This window comes from Scyliorhinus torazame, chromosome 13, assembly GCF_047496885.1.
Source record: "Scyliorhinus torazame isolate Kashiwa2021f chromosome 13, sScyTor2.1, whole genome shotgun sequence".
NCBI classification, from domain to species: domain Eukaryota; kingdom Metazoa; phylum Chordata; class Chondrichthyes; order Carcharhiniformes; family Scyliorhinidae; genus Scyliorhinus; species Scyliorhinus torazame.
In genome coordinates this window covers 102,986,427-103,006,246 of record NC_092719.1, presented here as the reverse complement: position 1 = coordinate 103,006,246, position 19,820 = coordinate 102,986,427, and the positions used below count along the sequence as shown (strand labels likewise).

General features: G+C 50.0%; 1 protein-coding gene across 4 annotated transcripts in view; it reads left to right on the top strand.

The window, feature by feature from the left end:
* cacna2d2a (calcium channel, voltage-dependent, alpha 2/delta subunit 2a) overlaps positions 1-19,820 on the top strand; it is a 1,719,882-nt gene that overhangs the window by 929,072 nt on the left and 770,990 nt on the right. For 3 of the 4 annotated variants that reach the window (XM_072472009.1, XM_072472008.1, XM_072472010.1), the window contains exon 5: positions 5,490-5,534. The exons of the other annotated variant lie outside the window; for it this stretch is intronic. In XM_072472009.1, coding sequence (XP_072328110.1) covers positions 5,490-5,534 — 45 coding nt within the window. The remainder of the gene's footprint in view (positions 1-5,489; positions 5,535-19,820) is intronic. 4 annotated transcript variants of the gene reach the window in all.

Genomic DNA, 19,820 nt, shown 5'->3' with positions numbered 1-19,820 from the left:
CATTTGGTCCATCGAGTCTGCACCAACCCTTGGAAAGAGCATCCCTTTTTAAGCCCACACCTCCACCCTATCCCCGGAATCCCGTAACCCCACCTAATTTTTTGGGACACTAAGGGCAATTTTAGCATGGCCAATCCACCTAACCTGCACATCTTTCCTTACTCCAGGCCACAGAAGCAAAAGAGGCAGCAGCAAACAGACACATTTCTGGGCAGCACAGTAGCATTGTGGCTTCACAGCGCCAGGGTCCCAGGTTCGATTCCCTGCTGGGTCACTGTCTGTGCAGAGTCTGCACGTCTCCCCGTGTCTGCGTGCGTTTCCTCTGGGTGCTCCAGTTTCCTCCCTCAGTCTAAAGACGTGCAGGTTAGGTGGATTGGCCATGCTAAATTTCCCTTAGTGTCCAAAAAGTTTAGAAGGGGTTATTGGGTTACGGGGATAGTATGGAAGTGAGGGCTTAAGTGGGTTGGTGCAGACTCGATGGACCAAATGGCCTCCTTCTGCACTGTATGTTCTATGTCATGTCATATCTTTGGACTGTGGGAGGAAACTGGAGCACCCGCAGGACACCCATGCAAACAAGGGGAGAACGTGCAGACTCTGCACACAGTGACCTAAGCTGGGAATCGAAACTGGGACCCTGGAGCTGTCAAGCAAAAGTGCTAACCACAGTGCTACTGTGCTGCCCATACCAGAAAGTCACACTGACACAGAGCACAGCAGAAGAGTGAAAGGGCACCCCATCCCCTTCGTCAGACTGGCAGTCGGCCAGCTTACATCCTCCCCTTTCTTTATTCCAGGCCACAGAAGCAGAAGAGGCAGCAGCAAACAAACACTAGGCCTCCTGGCATTACAGCTACAAGCAAAAGCATGAAGCAAATATACCCCACAGCACCACTAGAGAATATATTTTTTACTTAACAAAGATTTGAAAATCAACTATGATGAGGTTTCCTCAGCAATGTGGTAAATTATGGACAACGGTGAATCCAAACTGATTAACCCATTTTGGACTCACTGTTGTCCATAGTTTACCACGTTGCTGTGGAAACCTCAAAACATACAGGCACACTGAGAGAACACTGACACAGTCACACTCAGAGAACCTCAAATCACACTCACAGGGTAGGATTCTCTGGCCTCACCCTGGCGTGTTTCTTGGTGGGAGGAGGCAGCCCGCCATTGGTTGGCGGCAGGATCTTCTGGTCCCACCGCTGTCGATGGGATTTTCCACTGAATTCGCCCCATGCCACTGGGAAATCCGCAGCGGGGTGCGCATCGGTAGGACCAGAAGATTACGCTGGCGTAAACAGCCGAAGATCTCGCCCACACTGAAAGAATGCTGACATACTCACACGGAAAGAACCTCAAATCACACCAACTGAGGAAACTCCGCAAATCACATTCACACAAAGGGAAATTCCTGACACACTCACTGAGGGAAATCTCTGACACACAAACTGAGGAAAATCCTTGACACACTCACATTGAGGGAACACCTCGACAAGCGTTCTCACAAGCGTTCTCACCTGTTTCCAGTATTCTTTTATTTGTACTGTTACTTTCAGACTTGGATTCATAACTTTACCACCACTTGCCAATATACTAGGTTCTCTTGATAACGGCATAGGATTTCCAACCCTCACAAAATGGCCAGGAGTATCCTGAATCAGCATCAATCTCCCGGCGACCAAAGAAAGCCTGCCAGGAGATTTTAAAACAACAGGTGGAATTCTCCCACAAAATGACTAAGGCCGGAATTCTCCAGCCGTTGGGATTCTCTGTTCCCACCAGCAGCACACTGCGGGTTTTCCGGTGGCATAGGGTGGCTTCAATGGGAAATCCCAAGCAGCGGAAGTAAAGAATCCCGCCGCCAGTGAGTGACGCACCGCCGAAAAACACGGACTGGGGAAACAGAGAATCCCGCCCCCTATTTCAGCAGGGAAACCGGTGAGAAGCCTGTCAGCTGTCCCAGATCGAGTCCCATCATAATCCACCCACACTTTGGAGTAGCTTCTCCAGTCGCCCAAGGAGTGTTTCTCAGCGGTGTGCCATTCACTGACAGCAGGTTTCTCCACTGCTGGCATCGGGGCCTCAGGCTCCCCTCCCACAAGTTTGTGATACCCCTCGGTGGGGTTGCAAAGGACCACCCCTTCAGAAATCCCCCCTTTCAGAGCCCCCCCTCCATGTGTACCCTTCCGGCCAGCCCCTCAATACCCTCCCCCCTTAATGGCCATGACCATTCTCAGGCCCTCCCCCCTGGCATTGCCACCTGCCATCCTGGCACTTCCCATTGGCACTATGGCAGTGGCACCCTGGCAGTGCTAACCTGGTGGTACCAGGTTGGCACTGATGGGGGTGGTGCCCTGCCCGGTCCCCGACCACACAGGGGCTCCGATGGCCTTTGAGCCCCTTGCCATGGCCATCACATCTGGTCTGTATAATTGGATGCCAGTACTGATTTATGCTGGCCTCACGCTGTGCCTGCGGAGATGGTGAATGGGATGAGCATAATTAAATGAACCAGATCTTGTGCTTCGGGCTGGGAGCATCGCGCTCTGTTCGGTACCCGGCATATACCTCGTTTTGAGGGTTCTTCCGCTTTTCTCCAGGGTTAGAATTGCATACAACATTTCATTGACACCAATGAGTGAGTTGGGCCAGTTTGGTCAACAAGCATTATCAACGTAACTCAGCAAGGAGGATCCTGCAGGGTTGACTCAGAAATCTCTATCTCTGCATGGTGTTATGACCCCAAAATTGTTGATCCGGACGAAACCACTCAATTTTTCACTGTCCAGCTGGGATACCCCAAAATTGTTCCAATTCCAGACGAGGAAGGATGAACTGGCTCCCTGCCTTTATACAACCCACTCTGTTGGTCACAACAAGATTTTATCTAGAAAGAATCTCTTTTCATGGGTACTTTTTTCCTAGAACCAATAGTTATGTTTTAAGAGGTGCCAATTGAACCTTGCTGTCATTAGTTAAAGAGACAGTGATTTACTTATTACTAAAGGCAAGAAAATGACAAATATACAGATTGGAAGGGAGAACTGAGTTCGATGTAAGTAAATATGTTGAAAAAGATATACAGAACTATCCTTGGCCGCGAAGAGTAGATGATTGAGCGTGTGGCCATCGCAATTTGAGAATCCAGTAGAATTGAGTTCAGTAGACGCAATAGTCAATTTCAACGTTCTGGAAAAGTTGACTTCAGGCGAATAGTCGGTTTTGCGATTCCAATGTTCTGTTGCTTGGAGAAGTTTCCCAGTTCTCTATTCAGCTGTGGTCTTGCAGACATGGTTGACTTCTACAGTTAGAGAGAGAGAGATTGAGATATACTGCAAAAATGATTATTCACAGCGGTACAGTGTGCATGCTTGATGGTTTTTACTTCTGTGTCAAACTTCTAGCACTTTTTCTCACAGAGGACACACAGCAACAGAAAACTGGGGCAGCTTTTCAATTGGCTTTTAACCTATTGTTTGTGTATTCCAAGTGGGAAGGCGAATGCACACAAATCTGCAGGAAATTTCTTGATCGGATGACCATTATGTCCTATTCTCTCGACCAGAGATGGCAATTAGTTTCTGGATGCTTTTTAGAAGTACCTTGTCCGTTAACAGGTGACAGTTCCATTGCAGAATCACCCTGCAGCAGTTCAGCCAGTGGCTTGAGTGCCCATCTTTAAAATAAAGCTCAGATTTTATTTCAAGTCGTATATTTCCAGATGTAATTCAGTGTATTTTCCTTCATTATAACGACTCTGGTGGAAAGCAGAAAACTGGGTGGAGAGTAGACTACAACTGCCCGAGGGCACTGAGGCCAGGAGCAAGAGTTGTGGTGGGGAGTCGCGATGACCTAACTTGTCAATTGAGATGCCAGAAGTTGAGGTAAAGGGTGAGAGTAGTGACTCAAAATGGTTATGACTGAAGATAAGTAGCAGCTCGGATGAAATTGAGATTTTCTTCTTGCTGATGTTTCCAGTATCTCTGCCCCACCCAGTGATTGCATGTGACAACAGTAAGAGGAGGTTAGGCAGGATTTTTATTTCTGTAGCTCTGTTCACACAGCCAAATCATAAACCTAGAACCCACTCACGCCTTGCTGCTGGCTTTCTGTGACGTCTGTTGGTTGCACGGTGGCACAGTGGTTAGCACTGCTGCCTCACAGTACCAGAGACCCAGGTTTGGTTCCAGCCTTTGATGACTATGTGTGGAGTTTGCACTTTCTCCCTGTGTCTGCGGGTGCTCCGGTATCCTCCCACAGTCCAAAGATGTGCAGGTTAGGTGGATTGGCCATGCTAAATTGCTCCTCAGTGTCCCAAGTTGTGCCAGTTAGGGGTGGGGTGGACGGGGGAGTGGACCTGGGTAGAGTCCTCTTTCAGAGGTTCGGTGCAGACTCAATGGGCCGAATGGCTTCCTTCTGCACTGTAGGGATTCTATGTCCAGTCAGAGTTGGTAATCCTACAACAGCAATTAATCTTTAACTGATCCCAGGATCTCCAGTTCAGAACAATTAGATTTTGTAGATGGAAAGGACAGACATGTACCATAGCAAATTTACTTGTGAATCTTCCACTGCAATGCTGAAGGAAAACAAGTGTACATGATAATGTTACCTATTAAATATTACAGAAACCAGCATCCCTGTTACACATATAGATCATAGATCATAGAATTTCATAGAATTTACAGCGCAGAAGGAGGCCATTCAGCCCATCGAGTCTGCACTGGCCCTTGGAAAGAGCACCCTACCTATGCCCACACCTCCACCCTATCCCCGTAACCCAATAACCCCACCGAACCTTTTGACACTAAGGGGAATTTAGCACAGCCAATCCACCTAACCTGCACATCTTTGGACTGTGGGAGGAAACCGGAGCACCCGGAGGAAACCCACGCAGACACAGGGAGAATGTGCAGACTCCACTCAGACAATGACCCAAGCCAGGAATCGAACCTGGGACCCTGGAGCTGTGAGCAACTGTGCTAATCACTGTGCTACCGCGCTGCCCACAGCACGTATGACTAAATGTTGGGTGAAACTAATGTCACAGAGGCATTACTAAATCATGCCTTGACCTTGTCATTGTAAAATGACAAATTTTCTGAGTTACCATGCTGAATGCCATAATGGGTCCATGTGTGATGGTTAAAGCAGTTCAAAATGCATTCTGCTGGATAGCCAGTGAAGGTCAACATTTCAGAAAGTGAACTAGCAACCAAAGGAACAATAGGAACTTGGTCCTGGGACGTGAATTGTCATTTCAGGGTGACCCTGAGACGTACTCATTGTGAAGCAAAAGTTGTGAATTGGTGAGCAACAGGAGCTTGTATCCACTGCAAGGAACTTAGGAAATGCAGTTTGATGTTAGATCTGCTGAGCCCAGGCATGACCGTATCATCATCCAACCTACATTTTAGCAGTTGATGGTGAGGACACACTAATCTGAGCCTCTTCTTTTATTTATTTCTATATTTTTTTAGGAACGCGACGTTGTATACTTTGATGCAAAAGCAGGAACATCTGATGTAAGTCCAGAAGTTGAATACACGTTGCATGTTTGACTTATTCAACTTTCGGCTGTTCTCTCTGTGTCTTTGCTGTTGTACCAAGGTCTTGTCTCACTGTGATGAGGGAAGGTAAGAAATGCAAGGAAAGGGATGGGAATGACTTTCAGTTCTGGTTTGGGGCTGACAAGTACGAGTGGGACATGATGATTTAATGGGAAAAAATCAATAAAAATCATCTGCCCCTGCCTTCCAATCCTTAACAAGACAACAAGCTCCCCAACCCATCCTGGATGTGGTGACTCGTTTAGTGAGTGAATGAACCAAACAGACCAAGAATGTTACTCCATATCTGTGTCGAGTTAAGTGATCTCATGTGCAATGGCAACAGGGCCACACTAACTGGCCTCAGTGCCACTGGATATGGTAATTACAAATCAGGCAGGATGGCCACGACAGACATTACTCAGTATTACCAGCCAGAATCAGGTGTATGGGTTCGCAATACCCCCTAACTAAATGAGATACTAATAACCATAGCTGAGCAAATGCACTTGTGTAAAATATCAGAGGATATCTGGTGTCGGGCACACCCGATCCCTGGAAAGAGTTATCACCTGCACAAAGAGTGGAGCTAATGTGTTGAATGAAAAGCATTTTAAAAACCCTGTCAAGTATCACCTCTTCTAGGAACACTCATCCTGCTCAAATTCAATAATGGCTGGGATTCTCTGTTTGGCAAACTATGGACTGGATTCTCCGCCGGCAGGATCCTCTGCTTCACCGTCAGCACATTCAGGCCCACAGATTTCCCGACGGCGAGAGTGTGCCCACAATGGGAAACCCCACTGGCCACCTGGCGGGGCGGAAATCCCGCTGCCACGGGGGCGTGCCACTCCAGGAAACAGGTGTGGCGGGACGGAGAATCCCGCCCTATGTTCTCCCGTCAGAGGTGAATTGGAACTGATTTGTGCTACCACGGGAGCAGAAATCAGGAAGCAATTCAGTATTCCCGCTATGCAAATTTATAAATGGCGAGGAATACATGGGATTCCCGAGGGAATCTCGCTACCGAGCCACCATTTTGAGCAGTTGCCCCGATAGCAAAGTCCCGCGGCCAGCCACCGGCCTACCCAGCATTGCAAAGCAGCCCCCCCAGCGCCTCTGCATCGCGGATCAGCCCCCCACCCCATCGGATTGCAATTAGTCCCCCACCCCATCGCAAAGCAACCCCTCCCCACGCCTCATCATGATTCAAACCCCCACCCCCAGATTTTCTTGATTACCCCCTTCCCCCAAGTACAGGGGTGACCCATCCGCCCCTCAGAGTCCCCCTGGATAGGGGGAATCACCCCAGAGGCCCCTGGGTACAGAACCCCCCCCAGAGACCCCTGTGTGGTGGGACCCCCCAAAGGGACTCCCTAAATAAGGGGAGTACCCCCCACGGCCCCCAACTAAAGGGACCCCCACGGAGGACGCCTAACTAAAGGGACCCTCCTCCAGAAACCTCCCAGAAAACAGACCCCTGTCAGGAAGCTAGAGAGCAGTCCAAGCAAGGGCAGTGAAAAAAACTACCATTGTAAAACTCACCTGGGCATACAGCTGCTGGCTCAGACAGAGGAAGCACAATATGTCCATTCCTGGAAATAGAAAAGCAGTGACCTGTGTTTAAACCCCTCACATCCTTTAGCTGCAAGCCATTCATTCATTTTTCATAGTGGGCTGTGTTTGACAGCTTCCCCTAACACAGCTGTTAGCCTTGCTTCATTCATCTTCCTTCATGGATGAGGAACTCTAAGTGCTCTGATCACATTGCTTACAAACATCAACCACATCAAAGAGAATTACATGCATTCTAATCACCCCCCATCACGCCGGAGTGATTTTGAAATGCTGAGCTGGAAATTGACAGCACTTAACTCTCTTTGATGTTTGAAGGGGTGGGATGGGCAGGTCTTGCATTGTGGGGGAGAAAGCGGCCCTTGGGTACATTTTGGGGGCAGCTCCCTTAAGGGATTACTCTCTTGGCCCACAGTGAGGCCCACCACATCAGAGCTACGCTGGTAAATACCAGTGGTGGCCTCCTACCACGTGATTTCCAACTTGGAGGACTGGAGAATCACGGGAGGGGGCAGAGATTCTGGTGCCAGACCCACTAAGTGGATACAAATGGGTCATTCGGACCCTTTTACATCCATTAGTATCCTCCCACTGGCACGTGGGCACGAACCCCGATCCCACCGCCAGCGGGGGTCCGGAGCACAGCATTCGGTTCAGCATCTGGCACAAACCTCAATTTCAACCAGATGCCCAAGTCGCCACCCGATCATGAACCGCGTTGTCGGCGTCAGGTGTGGGGGGGGGGCGGGGGGAATCCAGATCAATATTTGAGACAATTTACAAGATGGGAGAAGCAGTAAAGACTAGCTGGGCCATCGAGCCAGTCCTGTACTAGATCGCCATGGCTTGTCTGCATCAATACCCTAATCCTACCTCCCCCACACATCAACAGCCATGCAGCCTCTTAAGGAAAAGGAAAAATGCTTCTCCCAATTTCAGAGCTAAATGCTGGGAAATTCCTATCCCCGAAAATAATCAATCTGCAGGAGACCACAGTTGTGCTAGAGTATTGTACATGCTGTGTGTTTTATGCTTTTGTGCTGTGTGTTTTATGTTGTGTGTTATGTATTGTGATAGTTCCCTATAATTAAACTTCCTTCCACATTGAGAATGCTTGACGAATGGCACCTGAACCTGACACCTGGAAGAGGTATGGCCTTCCATTGTAATGTCTCTAATGTCATTCTGAAAAATTTACGGTTTGAAATCATTTGACTTAATATGTATTTCTCTGGCTTTCAAGGTATGAAATATTAGAACACATTACATTCCTGGCACTTATTATCAGCAACAAATATTCTCTGGTCGGGCACAGCATGAGGAAGATAGAATAAAAAGATCCCTCTGCCCTAGCTCACGACACAAATTTGGGTCCTATCTCAAACTACTCCAACACCATGAACAAATAACTCCACTCTATCCTATCAAAGGCCTTCTTTGCACCCAACGCCACCATAACCTCTGTTCTCCCCCACCGACGGGGCAAAAATCACATTCAACCGACACCACATGTTAGAGGATAACTGTCTACCTGTTACAAACTCTGTTTGATCCTCACAAACAGCCTGAGGGAGACGCTCCTTCAACCTGAGCACCAACACCTTAGCCAAAATGTTTGCGTCCACATTCAGTAAAGATATCGGCTGGTATGACCCATACTCCACTGGATCCTTATCTTTCTTTAAAAGGAGCAAGATGGGCGCCTGTGTCATCATCGCTGGGATCGACCCGCGCTACTGAATCTATAAATGACTCTACCAACAACAGTACCATCCAGTCGACAAACTTTTTATAAAATTCCACCGGGAACCCATCCAGCTATGGTGCCTTGCCAGTCGTCTGCATATTCCCTATTGTCTTCGGAACCTCCTTAACTCCTAATGCCTCCTCTAACCCTTGCCGATCCTCCTCCTCCACTCTGGGACATTCCAACCTTTCCAGAAACTCCCCCATGTCCTCCAGCGGCTTCGAGCTGTACAACTGTTCATAAAACGCCTCAAACACCCTATTTACCTTGTGGACACCAGCCCACCTCCCATATCCCAAACCTGAACGATCTCCCTGGTGGCTGCCTGCCACCATAGCTGGCCAGCCAACAAATGACTGGCCTTCTCCCCATGTTCAGACATCGCCCCCTTTGCGCGCCGCAGCTGATGAACAGCAGATTTAACTGTCTGCAGTTTCTTCCTGCTTGGCAAGAGCTCTGGGGTAGGGTCTTCTGAATATTTACCATCTACCTCTAAAATGTCATCCACCAGCCATTGCCGTTCTCCCTTTCCTCTCTATCAACCTGCGACTTAAATGAATTTATCTCTCCTCTCACCACCACCTTCAACGCTTCCCACAACACTGAAAGCGAGACCTCCCCATTCTTGTTAAACCCTATACATTTGTCAGACACCCTTGCCAACTTCACACAAAACCCCATGTCTGCAAGCAGCCTCACATCTCAATTCCATCCCTCTCCAAATCCACATCCACCAGGTGCAGAGCCTGGTCCGAGATAACAATCGCAAAATATTCCGCTCTCTTCACCCCCGGCAACAGAGACCTCCCCATTATAAAGTAACCGATACACGAGTAGACCTTATGAAAATAATTCCCTGTCCCCCAGGTGCAAATACCGCCACAGATCCGCTCCCCCATCTCTCCCATATCCCCGGCCCCAAAGGGGTCAACGACTTTGGCTTGGACCGATCCACTTTCGGGTTTGAGACTGTATTCCAATCTCCCGCCAAAATCAACTGGTGCGTATCCATTTCCGGAATAGCCGCCACTATCTTCTTCATTAAATCCACATCATTCCAATTTGCAGCATATATATTTGCCAAAACCACCGACTTCCCCTCCAACACCCCCAAGACCAGAACATATCTACGCTGATCAGCCACCACCTTCTCCATCTGAAACCAGACTCCGTTGTTAATCAGGATTGCTACCCCCCCCCCCGCTCCCCGGGCTCTGCTATCAAAGCCTGAGTGGAACACCTCACGCACCCAACCCTTACGGAGCCTTACTTGGTCCTTCACCCACAATTGGGTCTCCTGCAGCAGCACCACATTGGCCATCAGACTCTTCAAGCGAGCCAAAACTGTCGCCCATTTACCAGGCCCCCCAATCCCCGCACGTTCCATGTCACCAAACGGATCAGAGGTCTCTCACCACCCCCCCTCGCCTCACCTCAGCCATCACCACCCCGGGGGAAGCTCCCATCCCCCAATTATCTCCAAAGACCCTAGTCCACCAAGATGGCACCCAGCCCCACCTAATGGATGGGACAAAGAACAACCCCCAGTCACCGTCAGCAAACTACCCACCTCTCTTCCCAGAATTCCCCCAACCACTTCCTCTTGAAACAGCACCTTTCTCTGCTGTTCCCATCCCCCCACCATTCACACCTCCTAGATATGCCGAAACCTGCCCAAACAGGCTCAGTAAGCTGCAGCTGCTCCCCGCACCTCGGTCCCATTCACTAGCGAACTGCAGTTTGTTCGCAAAGTAGCCAGCCTCCCCACTAGAGTCCCCCACTCCCAGATGGACAACAAAGGAAAAACAAATCCTCTACCTCCACCCATCTACCTCAAGGTATCACAACTTCTCCCGCCCCCTGCTCCATCCCAGCAACTGCTGATCCCCTGTCTGCTTCCATACACCTTCATAAACTCAAGGAACCTCAAGATAAGGAGAGAAGCAACCAAAGCAAAGAGAACAATCCCCCAAACATACTTTCAATTGACAGTAACTATGTACGGAGAGAATCAGGGCCACCAGAAAAAATAAACAAAAGAAAAAACACCCGCTATTGCCATAATATCCCCAAACATACCCATCCCAACAATAACAGCGAAGTCCCCATTCCACCATTCTCAGTTCAGTCTAAAACCATCAACCTTCACAAACACCTCCGCCTCCTCCACCATCTCAAAGAAATGATCCCTGGAGTTATGTGTGACCCTCAGGTTTGACGGGTAGTCCACTCCAAAATGCACTCCACTCTTATACGCCTTCATCCTGTTAAAGGCCGCACGCCTTCCAGCCAGCTCCACCCTAAGATCTGGTATATTCGAATACCACTGCCTTCCCACCTCACCTCGCGATTCTGCTTGGCCCATCTCAGCATCCTTCATCTGGTAGCTGTGAAAGCAGACTATCACAGCTCTTGGCGGCTCATTCACCCGAAGTTTCAGCAAGAGCGACCGGTGGGTCCTATCCAGCTCGAGAAGGGGGCAGGGTGGGCGGCATTATCCTCCCTCCCCCAACAGCTTTGCGAACATTGTTGAAAAGTACTACATCGGCCTTGGGCTCTTCATCACATCAGGAAGCCCCACAATCCTTAGCGTCTGCCGCCACGACATACTTTCCAGATTCTCAAGCATCGATCTCAGGCCTTTATTCCTGTCCTCCATCTTCAGCAGCTCTGCTTCCAGTGAGGCGAGCTGGTCACTGTGCCTAGCCAGTGCATCCTCCATCCCGTTCAACACCTCACCATGCTCATGCACCTTCTCCACTATACATCCAAGCGCCAAGGGCCAGTGAGTCCTCCACTGACTGCTTGAGAGTCTCCAGCATTTCCCTTTGCCGTTCAAAGTCTTTGTTGAACTGCCCCTTGAATTCAGCCTCCATCACCTCCACCAACATATTCTCTGTAATAGGAGCGACCGCACCCAGCGAGCTTGCTCCCGACATCTTCCTTCCCAATGCACTCTGCATCGTGCTCAACTCTGCCAGTGGGCTAGTGTTTGCATCTTCCCAATATACTCTCTTTGGTGCTTGGACATCTTTTACCAACCAAACCTCAATTGGGACAAGTTTGAGTACAAATTCTCCCCGAAAAACGGGTGAAATGAGCCAAAAACTGAGGCCTCTGAGGGAGCGAGCCAACGTGCAGTCTCCTCCTACATGTCGTTACCGGAGGTCCACTCTGCTCATCTTTACCCAAATTGCTGGACAGGTCGATGGTACCTTGCACATTAGATTTCTAAATTTCCCCTCATCTGAACCCTCCTCTGCTCCTGCCACGTTTTAGTTGCAAGCCCTAAAGTTCTACTTATTTAATCCGCAGTACACTTGTAGTAGGTTGCTTTCAGTGAAGCACTTCCGAATGGGGCAGTTCCCTCTTTCCCTATTACTGCCTGATTTGCAGTCACACCAAGGGCAGCCCGGTAGCCTTGTGGATAGCACAATTGCTTCACAGCTCCAGGGTCCCAGGTTCAATTCCGGCTTGGGTCACTGTCTGTGCGGAGTCTGCACATCCTCCCCGTGTGTGCGTGGGTTTCCTCCGGGTGCTCCGGTTTCCTCCCACAGTCCAAAGATGTGCAGGTTAGGTGGATTAGCCATGATAAATTGCCCTTAGTGTCCAAAATTGCCCTTAGTGTTGGGTGGAGTTACTGGGTTATGGGGATAGGGTGGAGGTGTTGACCTTGGGTAGGGTGCTCTTTCCAAGAGCCGGTGCAGACTCGATGGGCTGAATGCACTGTAAATTCTATGAAACCTCTTGATCAATACCAGTAATCTAACCTAACCACTTATTAACCTATGGATTTGGCTTGTGGAACAAAGTGCCATGGTGATTCTCCACCTCCCTTATGCCCTGCAATCCTTCAAATGGTTCTAAATCTGAAGATAGCATTGCAATTGCAGGTTACAGCTCAGTGCATCCCTTCTATCTTAATTGGAAACTTAAAAATAACTTCTTAGATATCAGGTCATTATTTATGTAATTTCTATTAACAGAGTCTAAAATGTTAATGTATTAAATTACTGTTGTTTTTCTATTCGCCCCTCAAAGCAAGCAAATCAATGGTTATTTATTCAAGCTTAACATCACTGACATCACAAAGAACCAAAATAATAGATATCTAGAAATTTAATCTATATTGTTATTTTAGCATCCTCTGATTCTTTGACTTTACCCATTCTGTTTATGATCTATTCTGAATGCGATTCACCCAGCTCCGGGTGTCAAGTGAGGAAGAACCTCTTCAAGATTCATATTTTCAACTTGGGAGGAACAAGAGCAAAATGTATCACACCGTTATAGTTCAGGAGTAACAGTGGGGGAAATTAACTGGGTTGTAATGGAGGCAGATGCTGGAACCACAAGATGAGAAAGAAATCCGATATCAGATGACGAGCTACCTCTTGTATCCTTCCCATTAATGTGGAAAAAGAATTCAAAGACTCGACCCAGATGCGGGCTGCCATTTCTCAGACCTTGATTGGATATGGGAATTACAGGGCCCTCAGTGTGCACCTGTTACTCTAAAAGCATTATAGCATGTTTTACAGATATTCTACTAGGCCAAAACCATGCTGTGTTTCCTGACATCTGGGGCGGGATTCTCCGATATCGGCACGATGTCCGCCGACCGGCGCCAAAAACGGCGCGAATCGTCTGGCATCGCACCTCCCCAAAGGTGCGGAATGCTCCGCATCTTGAGGGGCCGAGCCCTCACCTTGAGGGGGTAGGCCCGCGCCGGACTGCGCCGGACTGATTTCCGCCCCGCCAGCTGGCGGGAAAGGCCTTTGGTGCCCTGCCAGCTGTGCAAAACTGACTTTCCCGGGCGGCGCATGCGCAGGAGCGATAGCGGCCGCTCACGGCATCCCCGCGCATGCGCAGTGGAGGGGGTCTCTTCCGCCTCTGCCATGGTGGAAACCATGGCGAAGGCGGAAGGAAAAGAGTGCCCCCACGGCACAGGCCCGCCCGCGGATTGGTGGGCCCCGATCGCGGGCCAGGCCACCGTGGGGGCACCCCCCGGGGCCAGATCGCCCCACGCCCCCCCAGGACCCCGGAGCCCGCCCGCGCCGCCGTGTCCCGCCGTCCCAAAGGTGGTTCAATCTACGCCGGCTGCCGTGGGTTGACAGCGGCGGGACTTCGGCCCATCGCAGACCGGAGAATCGCCGGGGGATTACCGCCGACCGGCGCGGCGTGATTCCCGCCCCCGCCGAATCTCCGGTGGCGGAGAATTCGCGACACGGCAGGGGCGGGATTCACAGCCAGCCCCTGGCGATTCTCCGACCCGGTGGGGGGTCGGAGAATCGCGCCCCTGATCACAGTGAAACAGGGGACGCGATCGAACAGCCAAGCTGCGTGCGCGATGTAACGTGGCCAATAGAAGCCGGCAGACTATGCTCCCGGGATCTGCCTGGCTCGCAATGCCGAGCAAGACCTAACACGATCTTGCATGACAATGCAATGTGAATCCCGCCCATTGTGAGCGGGGTCACTTTTTGGCAAATCTGCATATCAGAGCGAGACAGTTGGTCTCACTCTAATATGCAGTTTCCCAAGGCAACTGAGGCGTCGGGATCTATCCCTTTTGCCTTGGAGACCTCAGGCGAGTGCAATTCAATACTGGTCTCCACAAATGGTGACCAAACGGAATGGCACTCGTGGGGGGGTCTCCCAGGGTGCCAGCCTGGCACTGCCAAGGTGTCCAGGTGTCACTGGCAGGGATGCCAGGGTACCAGGTTGGCACTGCCAAGGTGCCAAGCTGGCATTTTTTGCGTGGTGGCGATCGGGCTGTGGATGACCTGAGTGGGTGTTGGGTGGGTGCGTGGGGCCCATGGACCCCCTCATAGTGAATTGGGGTCGTGGGTTGCGTCGGGGATACAGAGCTCTCCCGCTACACTCAGGAGTTCCAGTGAGCGGCGCTCCTCAGTACAGAAAACGGGGCTATGTGCAGCCTTGGCTGCCCATTCCCTGCTGAGGCCCCCTAACTAACAAATGAGTGAAGTTTGATAGCGTTGTGTTTCTCGGTGCTGCAAGCGCCGGGAAACATAGAACATAGAACTGTGCAACACAGTACAGGCCCTTCGGCCCACGATGTTGGACCAAACTACTGAAACTAAGATCAAATCAACCTACTCCCAATCATTCTAGTGCACTCCATATGCCTATCCAATAACCGCTTGAAAGTTCCTAAAGTGTCCGACTCCACTACCATAGCTGGGAGTGCGTTCCATGCCACAACCACTCTCTGAGTAAAGAACCTACCTCTGTCATCCCTCCCATATCTCCCACCCTGAACCTTATAGTTATGCCCCCTTGTAACAGCTACATCCACCCGAGGAAAAAGTCGCTGAACGTCCACTCTATCTATCCCTTTCATCATCTTATACACCTCAATTAAGTCACCTCTCATCCTCCTTCGCTCCAATGAGAAAAGCCCTAGCTCCCTCCACCTATCCTCATAAGACCTACCCTCCAATCCAGGCAGCATCCTGGTAAATCTCCTTTGCACCCTTTCCAATGCTTCCACATCCTTCCTATAATGAGGTGACCAGAACTACACACAATACTCCAAATGTGGTCTAACCAAGGTCTTGTACAGTTGCAGCATAACCTTACGGCTCTTAAACTCAATGCCCCTGTTAATAAATGCTAACACACTATAGGCTTTCTTCACGGCTCTATCCACTTGGGTGGCAACTTTCAGAAATCTATGGACATGAGCTCCGAGATCTCTCTGCTCCTCCACATTCTTCAGAACCCTGCCGTTAAACCTGTAATCCGCATTCAAATTTGTCCTACCAAAATGAATCACCTCACACTTATCAGGGTTATACTCCATCTGCCATTTTTCAGCCCAGCTCTGCATCCTATCAATGTCTCTTTGCAGCCTACAACAGCCCTCCACATTATCCACTATTCCACCAATCTTGGTATCATCAGCAAATTTACTAACCCAACCTTCAACTCCATCATCCAAGTCATTGATAAAAATCACAAATAGCAGAGGACCCAGCCTTGATCCCTGTGGTACACCGCTGGTGACTGGGCTCCAGGATGAAAATTTACCATCTACCACCACCCTCTGTCTTCTATGTGATAGCCAGTTACTGATCCAATCGGCCAAATTTCTCTCTATGCCATGCCTCCTTACTTTCTGCATGAGCCGACCATGGGGCACCTTATGAAATGAAATGAAATGAAAATCGCTTATTGTCACAAGTAGGCTTCAATTGAAGTTACTGTGAAAAGCCCCTAGTCACCACATTCCGGCGCCTGTTCGGGGAGGCTGTTACGGGAATCGAACCGTGCTGCTGGCCTGCCTTGGTCTGCTTTTAAAGCCAGCGATTTATCCCTGTGCTAAACAGCCCCTGTATCAAACGCCTTACTAAAATCCATGTATATGACATCAACTGCTCTACCTTCATCTATGTACTTAGTTACCTCCTCAAAGAATACAATCAAACTTGTGAGGCAAGACTAACCCCTCACAAATCCGTGCTGACTATCCTGGATTAAGCTGTATCTTTCCAGATGATCACAAATCATATCCCTCAGCACCCCTTCCAATAATTTACCAATGACAGAAGTGAAACTAACCGGCCTATAATTCCCAGGGTTATACCTATTCCCTTTCTTGAACAAGGGGACACCATTCACCTCCCTCCAGTCTTCTGGAACTATTCCTGTAGACAGTGAGGACATAAAGATCAAAGCCAAAGGCTCTGCAATCTCATCCCTCGCCTCCCAAAGAATCCTAGGATATATCCCATCAGGCCCAGGGGACTTATCTATCCTCAGGCTTTCTAACACATCTTCCTTCCGAATATCTACCTCCTCCAGCCTACCAGCCTGTATCGCACTATCCTCCTCAACAACATGGTCCCTCTCCATTGTGAACACTGAAGAAAAGTATTCATTTAGGGCCTCTCCTATCACTTCTGACTCATGCACACGTTCCCACTATGTCCTTGACCAGCCCTAACTTCACCTTGGTCATTCTTTTATTCCTCACATAAGTGTAAAAAGCCTTGGGGTTTTCCTTGATCCTACCCGCCAAGGACTTCTCATGCCCTCTCCTAGCTCTCCTAAGCCCTTTCTTGAGCTCCTTCCTAGCTATCTTGTATCCCTCAAGTGCCCTAACTGAACCTTGTTTTCTCATCCTTACATAAGCCCCCCTTCTTCCTCTTGACAAGGCATTGAAGCTCTTTTGTAAACCATGGTTCCCTCACTCGACCATTTCCTCCCTGCCTGACAGGGACATATATATCAAGGACACGCAGTATTTGCTCCTTGAACAAGCTCCACATCTCAATTGTGCCTATACCTGACAGTTCCTGTTTCCATCTTATGCTCCCCAATTCTTGCCTAATTGCATTATAATTACCCTCCCCCAGTTATAAACCTTGCCCTGCCGTATGTTCCTATCCCTCTCCATTGCTATAGTGAAAGTCACCTAATTGTGGTCACTATCTCCAAAGTGCTCTCCCACAACCAAATCTAACAGTTGGCCCGGTTCATTACCCAGTACCAAATCCAATGTGACCCCGCCTCTTGTCGGTCTATCCACATATTGTGTGAGGAAACCCTCCTGCGCACACTGGATAAAAACAGCCCCATCCAAACTATTCGAATTATAGTGGTTCCAATCAATATTTGGAAAGTTAAAGTTGCCCATGACAACTACCCTGTGACTACCGCACCTATCCAAAATCTGCATTGCAATCTTTTCCTCCACACCTCTGTTACTGTTTGGGGGCCTATAGAAAACTCCTAACAAAGTGACCGCTCCTTTCCTATTTCTAACTTCAGGCCACACTGCCTCAGTAGACAGATCCTCCTCAAACTGCCTTTCTGCAGCCATTATACTATCCTTGATTAACAATGCCACTCCTCCACCTCTTTTAGCACCCTCCCTAATCTTACTGAAACATCTAAACCCCGGAACCTCCAACAACCATTCCTGCCCCTGTTCTATCCACGTCTCCATAATGGCCACAACATCGTAGTCCCAGGTACCAATCCATGCTTCAAGCTCACCAACCTTATTCCTGATGCTCCTCGCATTGAAGTAGACACACTTCAAACCACCTTCATGCCTGCAGGTCCACTCTTGTGACCTTGGTACCTTCCTCAGTACTGCACTACTCTCAACCTCCTGAACTCCAGCAACGCTATCTCCTGGACTACAAATCAGTTTCCCATCCCCCTGCCAAATTCATTTAAACCCGCCCCCCCCCCCCCCAAAGAGCTGCAGCAAATTTCCCCCCCAGGATATTGGTGCCCCTCTGGTTCAGGTATAACCCGTCCTGTTTGTACAGGTCCCACCTTCCCCAGAATGTGCTCCAATTATCCAAGTAACTGAAACCCTCCCACCTACACCATCCCTGTAGCCACGTGTTTAACTGCACTCTCTCCCTGTTCCTCACCTCGCTAGCAAGTGGCACTGGCAGCAAACCAGAGATGACAATGCGGTCTGTCCTGGCTCTCAGCTTCCACCCTAGCTCCCTGAATTCCTGTTTTACATCCCCGTCCCTTTTTTTACCTATGTCGTTGATACCGATGTGTACCACGACTTGTAGCTGCTCCCCCTCCCCCTTAAGGATCCTGAAAACACGATCAGAGACGTCATGGACCTTGGCACCCGGGAGGCAACACACCAACTGTGAGCCTCTATCTGTACCTCTAACTATCGAGTCTCCAATAACTAAATGCTCTCCTGCTCTCCCCTCTTCCCTTCTGAGCCACAGGGACAGACTCAGTGCCAGAGACCTGGGGCAGGATTCTCCGACCCCCCGCCAGGTCAGAGAATCGCCGGGGGCTGGCGTGAATCCCGCCCCCGCCGGTTGCCGAATTCTCCGGCACCGGATATTTGGCGGGGGTGGGAACCGCGCCGTGCCGGTTGGCGGCCCCCTCCTGGTGATTCTCCGGCCCGTGATGGGCCGAAGTCCCACTGCTGGAATGCCTGTCCTGCCGGCGAGAATCAAACCACCTCTCTTACTGGCGGGACAAGGCGGGGCGATCCAACCCCGGGGGGTGCTCCCACGGTGGCCTGGCCCGCGATCGGGACCCACCGATCTGCGGGCGGGCCTGTGCCGTTGGGGCACTCTTTTCCTTCCGCCTTCGCCACGGTCTCCACTATGGCGGAGGCGGAAGAGACCCCCTCCACTGCGCATGCGCGGGGATGCCGTGAGTGGCCGCTGACGCTCCCGCGCATGTGCCGCACGGCAAAGTCATTTCCGCGCCAGCTGGCGGGGCACCAAAGGTCGTTCCCGCCAGCTGGCGGGGCGGAAATCAGTCCGGCGCGGGCCTAGCCTCTCAAGGTGAGGGCTCGGCCCCTCAAGATGCGGAGAATTCCGCACCTTTGGCGCGGCGCAATGCCGGACTGATTCGCGCCGTTTTTGGCGCCGGTCGGCGGACATCGCGCCGATTGCGGAGAATCCCGCCCCACGTCACCGTGGCTTACCTCTGGTAGGCGCCCCCCCCCCCCCCAAACAGTATCCAAAACACGCAGCTAAACTTCACTCACTATGGGAATTTGTTCCCATTTAGTTAAATCGTGCCCAGGTACACTACCGTTCTTAACGCAGTCTCTAATTGTCAGCTACCATAATGCGATGTGTTTAATTTAGACAGGTTGATGTGTAAAACCCCATGCTTACAGGATAATTCTATCAGGCTCAGATCAATACATATCCTTGGAAACCTGGTGTTGTAAGACTTCGTACTGTGCTCACCCCAGTCCAACGCCGGCATCTCCACATCATATCCTTGGAAAAGCAGCATTTATAATAGGAGCACGTTAGATTCGGGAAATTAACTGGCTCTGAAAGCAAGTTTGCCTTTGGCACCAAATTGTCTCCCTCAATTAAAATTCTGAGATATCAGGTTGGTATTTCCTCTCAAATAATACCTATCTTCTCGGCAGTTTTTGGAATGGTAAATAGAATAAAATG